This window comes from Musca domestica, unplaced genomic scaffold (assembly GCF_030504385.1).
Source record: "Musca domestica strain aabys unplaced genomic scaffold, Musca_domestica.polishedcontigs.V.1.1 8, whole genome shotgun sequence".
In the NCBI taxonomy this organism is placed as follows: Eukaryota; Metazoa; Arthropoda; class Insecta; order Diptera; family Muscidae; genus Musca; species Musca domestica.
The window spans coordinates 12,607,469-12,617,950 of NW_026712409.1; the positions used below are offsets into that span (position 1 = coordinate 12,607,469).

A 10,482-nucleotide genomic window follows, 5' to 3' on the forward strand; every position below is an offset into this window, starting at 1 on the left:
AACGAAATCGGTCGAATATATATGTGGAAGCTATATCCAAATCTGTACCGATTTCAATATAATTTCGCAAAATTGTTTTTTTTTTTCCAAACTTCGTCACTTATTACGAATTTTATTGGAATCGGGCGTACATATCGTGTTTGGTGCATCAAATAAAGGAAATCGGTCGAAAATATATATGGGAGCTATATCCACATCTGAACCGATTTCAATATGATTTTGGCAAATGTATTTTTGTACCAAATTCCCTGACTCATTCCAAATTTCATAGGAATCGGACAAGCATACAGTGTTTGGTGCTTCAAATATATGAGATCTGCCGAAAATATATATGGGAGCTATATTCAAATCTAAACCGATTTCAATATAATTTGGCAAATTTATTTAAGACTGTATCTATAACCGATCAATAGATATGTGCATTCCAGTTCCAAGTGGAATTTTAAAAATGTATATCGTCTATGTTACTTTCAGGCGATGCTGCAGAATCTATGGAAATTTTCAGGAAAATCTGTTTAGCAGTTTTTGAGTCTATAAATTACAAAAATCAAATTAAACGTACAAACATTTTCCTCTCTTATAAATATAGAATACCGTTAATTGTATGAAGCTCATTAGAACTGAGGGTACGCAAAAATTCCATCATGCTTGAATTTCCTCAAAAACATTTCCCAATTAAATTAATTATCAATCACATATGCAAAATATACTCTGTCAATATTTAACAGATGTTCAAATAATTTTAACAACAATATTTACATACTAAAGATAGAAATTGAAAAATATATGTACGTGTAAACAGACACGTTGTCACCCGACTGTCTCGTTCTTTAATAAATCAATGGCGTTGCTAATGAATTGAGAACATCTTGAAAATATTTGTCCCTTTTAATAATTCATTAAATATATATTTTGATCACTTTTTTCCGCAAAAAAAAAATCACGCATAAACATGTTGTTTTCATTTTCACTTGTTTATTTGCACTTTAATAATTATTCTGTTTTTTTTTTTTTTTGAGAATTTATTAGCAACATAGGGGGCGATGCATAAAATGGAACAGTGTTTTCAAACTATTTTTGAGGGGAACTAAAAGTCAAGACAAAATTGGGAAAACAATTCTAAGCCGCAACGAAGACCACTTTTTAGAAATTTTAAAACTTATGATACGCCGCTTGGTTTTCTCTCTATCCCCGACAATCTGAATGTTGAAAATGTCAATGAAATTCCTTCTAAATAAATTTCAAGTCAAATTTTTGTTATATACAGGGTGAGATGAAAAAACTACAACCAACTTCAGACTGCTGTTATTTCTAAGCCACTCGTCCGACAGCTGTTTAAATCATTCCAGTGACAGCTCATTATATTCTTTACAAGCGTACAAAAGCATTTTTATGAGACTTTTCCAGAAACAAAGTTATTCGTGATGGAATTCAAGCGTGATAGTGTGATATCTTTATATTTGGCTGGAAAACCACAAGAGGCAATCGTTAGAGCACTCCAGCATTTATATGTGAATAAATCTTTTGTGTCTCGTGCCATCGCTCGTTACCGTGATACTTGTAGCGTAGCCCGACGTCAAGGAAGTGGACAGAAGAAAACAGCAACATCAGCAGTGGCCGAAAAATGGCTCGTGAGCTGAATATATCGCAATATTCCATTCGGCAAATACTGAAAAATGAGCTCGGGGTAAAGCCATTGAAATTTCAATAAATGCAAAACCTTCACCGCAACAGAAAAAAATAGACTCAAAAGAGCTAAAGAGTTGCTTCGCTTTGCCAAAAGTTTTGAACTGTCGAATTTGGGTTTATCCGATGAGAAAACATTCGTTGTCCAGCAGTTTGTAAACAAATAAAAAGATCGTGTTTACTTGCCAAAGAGGTCAGCTGAAAATGTGCACCTTCGGTTGGCCACCAGAACTCAAACAAACTAAATTATCGTGTTTACTTGCCAAGGAGGTTAGCTGAAAATGTGCGCCTTCGGTTGGCCACCAGAACTCATAACTGAAGCGCCAGCCATGGTGACAGTGTGGGCCGTCATAACAGCCGATGGTCGCTCTACGCTCGTATTGATCGACCGTGGCATCAGAATAAATGTAAAATATTATCGGGAAAATATTCTGGAGGTTGCATTCCAACAGGACTCAGCACCATCGCACTCAGCACGCGCCTCCAAAGAATGTTTACAAAATGATGTTCCTCGCTTCATTTCCAGCGCACAATGGCCACCAAAAACTCCGGATATCAATCTGTTGGACTATTGTGTCTGGAGTATTTTGGAAAGCAAGGTTGCCACTAAAAAATACCAAAATGTCGATAATCTCAAGCAAGCGCTTCGCCGGGAATGGGCCAAAATACCGCAGAGCAACATTCGGGCAGTGGTGGACGGTTTCATTGGCCGTTTGAAGGCCATAATTCGTGCCAAAGTTGACCAATTTAAACAAATCTAAACTTATTCTTAAAATTTGATACTATTTGCTTTCATTTAATAAAATTTAGAAAAAAATAACAAAATTATGGCGTTTGACTTTGTTGCAGTTTTTTTTTTATCTCACCCTGTATATATTTAAAGGCCATTACTAAAAATAGATCTAATGCATTAAAAACTATTCCTGGAATCAATACATCTTTCTTTTTAATACAGCATTTACATACCCTATTTGTTTTTTTGGCAAATAACTTAGTTAGGTCTAGGTTAACAACATCTTTAGACATCTGTGTGTTTTTATGCTGTTAATCATTTGTTTAAATAATAGCAATCTAATAAACAAATATAGCGCAAAAAACGAAGACAAAAACAACAACTCACATGTTTATCTCTTTTGCCATTCGAAACCTCGTAGCGAAATTTTTTTGTAGCCCAAAGGCGCATTCATCATTTTGCGACTAATTTTCGATTTCATTCATACAGACAGACATATGTACGTACATAGGTATATAAATAAATCTCTGACATATTTGACTTAATTTGATCGTTATTTGTACAGTTGTATCGATATCGTTTGGCATATACAAAAGATCGAGATTTATTCGTTAAGCTCAATAAAAAGGTGTTAATTATGTCATTTAGCAAAAATAAAAACACGGCGACAACAATAACAACTGCTATACGAATACTACTACTATTCACGCGATATGCAACCACAAAAACAACAACAACAATTTATTCAAATTCATTGATAAAATGTTTTTTTCTTCTTTTTTTATCAAATAGAAACTATTTGCATAATTTTATGGACTTACGTCGTCAAACATAAATAGTTTGGTTTTTCAATGGGTGACTCACTGGCCATATGGATCCATTGTTTTGTTTTCCAGAATGTCTGAGAAATGTTCGACGCTTCAATTGGTCATTCGTGCACGAGAGATCACATAAATGGACTTCTTTATGTAAAATACCATCCTATTGTGCTTCTACATACTAGACCGGTTAATCCACCTTTTACATTTGGAAAACATTAATTATCCTTCTATAAGTAAAAGACTACTCAAATGGTTTTCTGGATAGATCATCGGTCAAAGGACCTTCTGTATGGAGACGAGAATGATCTTACATGATATGTGGGACTTTACGACACCCTGGACAAATGACATCAATCCGTGCCCAGTATGACTTTAATTTGACATAGATTTCTGGTTTGTCTTTGTAATCCGCACCTTGTCCTGCTGCAAGAGACTCTATATTGATTTTTGACTATACCAAAAGTGGGCCTGCACACCCAATTTGTCTGTCATAGGCTGTAGTATCCATTACGAATTTCAAATACCAAATTTGAAACAACTCCGCTGTATAATGTCGCTAAAATCATCAAAATACCGAATATCGGGAGGTTCCGTTATATGGGGGCTAAACCAAAACGCGGACCTGCACAGACAATTTTTGTCATAGGCTGTAGTATCCATTACGAACTTCAAATACCAAATTTGAAACAATTGCGGTGAAGAATGTCGCTAAAATCATCAAAACACCGAATATCGGGGGGTACCGTTATATGGTGGATATACGAAGACGTGGACCTGCTCAGACAATTTTATGTCTTAGGCTGTGGTATCTATTACAAACTTCAAATACCAAATTTGAAACAATTCCGGTGAACAATGTCGCCCAAATCACCAAAATACCGAAAATAGGGAGGTACCATTATATGGGGGCTTCTAGGCTCAATTTGGTGGTGAGTGCCAAATTCCATCCCATTTGGGTATGGTATTGGGCTGATATTACTGTTAACAAAAAAACATGGACAGGCGGACGGGCGGACGGGCGGACGGGCATCGACTCAGAGCATTACCATACGATGATCGGTGACGGGGAGGATAAAGTCTAAAGAGGCTGCGCTACTGGGGTCTTAGATAAATCTGTCTGTACGACTCGCCTTTGTCGGCATACTTACCTAGATTAATTAACTCGACTACCATGAGCCAAAGTGCATTTGCAATGCACTGTTTAACCAGCAAGGAAATCTCAAAAGTCAAGCGGGGCCGACTATATACCCTACACCACCATGCATATTTAGTAGAGCTCTCGTAAAAGAATGATTTATATTGGGCATTTCTGAGCTCTATGAGATATCTGGTACAAAATACGATTATGGTAGAGTGCATATTCCGAAAGCTGGTAATTTAAACACCAAATCGGATGAAACATATGGGAGCGAATTTGCTAAATTCGGTTGAAGTGCGAAAATTCATTTGGACTAATATTAGCCATTTGGTGCACAATAAACGTGAAATCGAATAATGATATGGGAGCTATATCCAAATCTGAATCGATCTTTGTACAACTGAAAACAGCTATTTCTTGGCTATATCTGATATCTGGTACCAAATATTATTCGGGACTTAAACGCCAGATCGGATGACACATATATATAAGGGATATATAGCTATATCTGAACTGATTTTTGATGTATTTGCTCCTAGGCTAACATTGGCCGAATGTGCCAAACTTCAGGCTGTTTGGGCTGATATTGGTCATTTGGTGCTCAATTAACCCGAAATCGACCGAAGTTATATATGGGAGCTATACCCAAATCTGAACCGATTTCCACCAAATTTGAAGTACTTATTTCTATACTAAATTCGGTCGGAAGTGCCAAGATTCATACCATTTGGACTGATATTAGCCATTTGATGCAAAAGAAACCTAAAATCGGATGAAGATATATATGGGAGCCATATCCAAATCTGATCCATGAATTGCTAGGCTGTATCTGATATCTTGTGCTAAATGTCAGTCTTGTGGAGTGCATATAATGAATGTAAGGGGCTTAAACACCAAAATCGGATGAAACACATCCGAAATACATGTTCGAAACACATATATGGGAGCCATAGCTATATCTGAACCGATTTTCACCAAATTTGACGGACGGACGGACATGCATAAATCGACACAAAATGTCATTTTATGCCGATCACCAAAAGGAACTATGGGTCTATCTCGTTTCCTTCTCCATGTTACAAACAAATAAACAAAGACAAAATACCCTTACCACTAAGTGGTGTAGGGTATAAAAATAATTGTGATTCCATCACGGCCGAACGTTTTCAATGACTTTGTGTTTCGGATGAAAATTGTACCATCGCTCACCACAAACTAAGTAGAAAGACGCTGTCACTCTCGGCTTGCGATCTACCAGATTGTAAGGCCAAAGCTAATCACCAAAACTGGCATGGTTTCTTGGGTTCATAAGAGTTAATTCTAGCTCAGTAACCTGGAAAATAATAATGTCGAAATTAGTACTATATAAATAAGAGAACTACTATGCTTGTATACATAATAATAAGACACATTTACAATTGTTCATATCTATGTATATATATTTATAGTCAATCTTTTTTATTATTATTATTTTTATTGCAAATTATTCCTAGAGACGTTCATAATTTGTTTTTTTTTTCGCATTACTTCTAATAATCTTTTTTGTTGGAAACATGGTTTTCACTATTTTTTTTCATATTATTTCTTTTAATTTATAATAATTAGAATAATAAGATTGTGTATAGTGTATGTGTGTGTGTAATTTACAAACCATGTTTAATACCATATATATTTTGTATTGTGTTTCAATTATTCTGTTCGGGCCTATAATTTTTGTTTCAACAATTAAAAGGTGTGGACAGATTTGGTTTAAGATTTCGAAATTGCTATTATTTTTTTGTTAGTTTTAAAGGTTGTTTGTTTGATTACGCTTTGCTAAATACAATCTTAAATTACATTTACATATATTCAAATCAAATTATATAATATATAGGTTATATAATGTATATAAGTATTTATTGTATAGGGGAGTGTTTTGTTTGTTTGTTTTTCTCTTTCAAAGGAAAAAAAGAGGAGTTTCAATTACGGTTATGGCAAAAATTGTGTTCAAAAAAGGGACAAAGACATTAACGCAAGTTGAAGCTACACATCGTTATAACATTTCGATAAGAACACGGAAAAGAAGAAATATTTAACATAAAAATTATACAAACATTTGCAGAAGCTTTGTTTTTTGAAATATAATCATTTAAATATGTGAAAAAATGGGGGTTTTTTGTGGGGTTGCCTATTGTGTTATACGCCGCCACTCTATGCATCTTATTATAAAAATGTTTCAAAATCTACAGTGTATTAGCAAGATATTTCGGTGGTCACGCCCTTGATGCTTTCCGAACTAAAGTGAACACAACCGTATTTACACACTAATGTCCACACATATGGAATGAAAAACTCTTCGGGGGCATCTTCTTCGACATATTTGAATTTCAAATCGGGGAATTTCTAAAACCAACATGAAGAATGAGATTATTATTAACATTTATAAGTGTTTCCCATAACTTACCCTTAAACGATCGCTAGACCATTGACTGGCTCCCTTGGAAATAACTTCGAATACTTCATTGACACCCAATTCCCCTCTCTGTTCTTGGACGCGCTGTAAACGTGATGAAAAGAAGCCCACCACCTAAGAAAATAATTTTTGAGATCATTAAATATTTCATAAATCCAAAATGCATCTTTACCATATCAATATTTTGTATTATATCCTGAAAAGCATGATGTGACCGAAAGCCCTCAAAGACACTTCGTTTGTACAACAAAGTATACACCAAATTCGGACAATACACCAGTTGATTGGAGAGGCAAGAGTTTAGTATTTCCAAAACCATACGTAAAACCTCTTCCAGCACGGTCAAGTCTTGCAACATATCTTCAGGTGTTGTGGAAACATTTACAAAAACGGCACTATTAACTGGCTCTTTGAGCTGAGCATCAAGACGTGTGTGTTTCTTGGCCAATGTTTCGAAGAGTGATATTAAACGTTGCGCCACATATGGATGAAGATTCCTAAATTGTCCCGACATATTCGCCAAGGCAGCCAAGCAGTTTGTATGTAGATATTTATCACGCATTTTCAACATGTTATATTGTATGGTACGTATAACTACCAGGATTAATAGGCCACCCAAGGAGATTTCAGAAATTGTTCTCTCCGTATACCAGGTTATGTTTTTAAGCATCTGAAAGAGGAAAAACATACAAAAGGATTAATAAAGGAAATATAAATAATGTTTTCTTTTGGCAATATATGTTAGGATCAGTGATTGAAAAGACCTCAAAAAGATTCTTTATTAATTGGTCTTCGAAAGATCTTCCACGCAGAGAGTCTTCTCAAGGTCTTCGATTCATAGATGGTCTCCTATAAATTGAATAACGTCCATAGATCTTTTGACAAAATAAGTATGAGAATCATTGATTGGAAAGGCCTTCCACGCAACTTGAATAAATACAACGTCTTCTATGTACAGAATGACTTCAAAGGTTCCCTTCACAAAGAATACATCCGGATGGTTCTCTATACACAAAAAATGTTCTAAAGATACTTTATACGCAGAAGACCATTTAAAATATTCTATGCATGGTTGATATTCCACACAAAGGTTTTCTATATATTTATACATTGAACACATTCAATACATACAAGATTGCCTATAGGCCATCTATGCACAGAATAAATTTGAACGGAACGAAACAACGATACATATTCCTAAAGGCTATTTGTAGATAGATCTTCAGAAGATCATACACGAAAGATATTCCGGAAATATATATTCTAGGAAATATTCTTAAGGGCATAATAAACAGAGGCCTTTCAAATACCTTTCATGTATAGGAAAGCTTTCAAACCTATTCTATACTCAAAAGATCTTCTTAAGGATTTTTTTTGATTTGACATTTTTCCTATAATGTCCTAATAAGATCTTAAAGGCATATACTCACAATATTATGTACATTCTTATTGAAACCATCATCTTCGCTCAATATCAACAAGACAATCAATGACATATAAATATGATGAGATGTACTGTCCGGAGCATGATACAATGTCTGTAGAATTGGTGTGACCAATTTTTCTAAGTCTTGCTGAGCCATAACGAAACGATAGAAACGTTCATTACGATGCAATAGCAAATACAGCAACAACGTTGCCTGATCGATAGTCACAATGCGACACAGAGTCTCGTAAACTGCACCGAAGTCAATGTGAAATGTGGCACCATCCTTGCTGGCAACATCTTTGGAGTCGGCACAGCCGAACAACGATGAACGATATGAATTCTCCTTCGTGGTACAGTGATTGGTGAGTATCAAAATTAACAGAAGACTTTGATTGGCCAAAGGATAGTGGAGTCGAAATTGCTGCGATAGTTCAGCACCGGTTGAGTGTTGGGTACTCAAGACATCCTGTTGTTTGCGGAAACTAAATATCGATAGCAAGGACTCGGCAATGCCAAAAACAAAGGAACCAGCCGACGACGAACCGAACATTGTCTGTGGCACCTCCACCAGACGGGCAACGAAGTGTAATAAGGCAGACATTAAAACATTGGCATGCTGGCACTTGTATACCGTGCGGAAGATAATGGATTTCTCAGTAGGCTGTTGGGTGAATAGATGTACCGACAACAGGGTAATCAGTGTGTTGACAGCTTCCAAATGTAAGTGATATGTGAATTCTCTGTAAATAGAGGGAAGTTATAAAAATATTCCAGTATCGTAAAGACAAATACTTACTTGACCGGAATCACAACTATCAAATTGAAAATTGCATCTATAAATGTTTCAAACTTTGAACCATCCACCATAACAGCGGCTGCAGCAGCTGCTGCCTTCAATGTGGCCGAGGGATCATCATTTTCAGTCGCCTCCACAGCAATAGCTGTACTCTCGGGATGTGATCCACTGGCTGCTGCCGCTTCTTCCTCGGCCTTAAGGAACTCCTCATTTGGCATTGCCTCAAAATGTTGCAACAATTGAAATTCTGAACCAGTCTCTGTGATATACTTCACCAATGAACGTATTATAAACAATGCATTGAATGTCTGCCATATGTGCATATTACTCTCCTGATCGGAAAGTGATAGCAATTCCGAAGTTTTGGTCAAAAACACCGTTATCAATGAACCAAAATTTCCAGTCTTTAGATTATTGCTAATAAACGATTGACACAAAGATTCCAGCCTTGAGTCCAGATTCAATTGATCCTGTGTATTCTCCGGCATTGTTATGTTGTAGTTTAATAACTTGGCCCAAAACTCATCATCGGGTGCAATGTGGCTGCGACCCACAAACTGTTGCAGCAGTACATTGCTGGCCAAATCGGTTTGTCTGCTAACGTTGATGCCCATTTTGTTCTTGCCCACTTGCCCAAATGAGCTTAGTTGTCAGTTTTCACACAGTAATTTCTTTGATTTGCCTTTCCTCCGGTTGCGGTGCAATTGCAAGTTTTTAGTCACCTCCTCGTACTAGCTCGTCTTATGGATATCCTGTGTTTTATTGTTACACACAACACTGCACAACTTTAGTACACAAACATTATTATTTATTTTAATTTTTAAAAAGACCAAATTAAGTCAAAAGAATAGTTTTAGTTTTTTCTGTGATGTGGATTGTTTTCTGACAGAACAGACGTCATCATAAATCATCTGGTGCTGAGTTGCCGGTCTGGCAGGCATGAATAATGGAAACACAAACAAAATAACTGTCTTGCCAAATGTCAAATTCACTAACAGTCTGGCATCCCTGTAACAGGTGATGATAATGCATGTTCAGACGGAGACATGTTAAAAAGGCAGTAACCATGTATTTAATTTTACATGTTTTTTGTACTAATTAATATTATTATTTTATAAATTGGAGTCGATCTAGCGATGAATATTTTGAATATTCATTAAGCTCATAAGACGCGAAATAAACGTCCGATTCCTCCCAGACTTAGTACATTTCAATATTTCTATAAACTCAACATCTGTTTTAAAGATGGTAGAGATTGGACCATTTCTTCTGGTACTTCCCCACAAAGGGTCAAAATTTTGAATCACCAAAACGATTATAAAATCCGAAATAAGCATCCGGTTCTCTTCATATTCCATACTTACCATTACTTTTTTTATTATTTTATTATGGTGATGAATCCTGTTGGAATGTCCAAGGTCTGCGGC

At 35.9% G+C, this 10,482-nt stretch overlaps 1 protein-coding gene across 1 annotated transcript; it reads right to left on the minus strand.

Moving 5' to 3' along the window:
• Positions 1-6,409: 6,409 nt before the first annotated feature.
• LOC101894098 (dymeclin) lies at positions 6,410-9,985 on the minus strand. The gene is made up of 5 exons (XM_005182370.4): positions 9,056-9,985; positions 8,261-8,999; positions 7,003-7,500; positions 6,822-6,944; positions 6,410-6,760 (listed from the first exon to the last, which is right to left on the minus strand). The coding sequence occupies exons 1-5, from the start codon at positions 9,667-9,669 to the stop codon at positions 6,611-6,613; spliced, it is 2,124 nt and encodes a 707-aa protein (XP_005182427.1). The 5' UTR covers positions 9,670-9,985; the 3' UTR covers positions 6,410-6,610.
• Between the last annotated feature and the right edge of the window lie 497 nt (positions 9,986-10,482).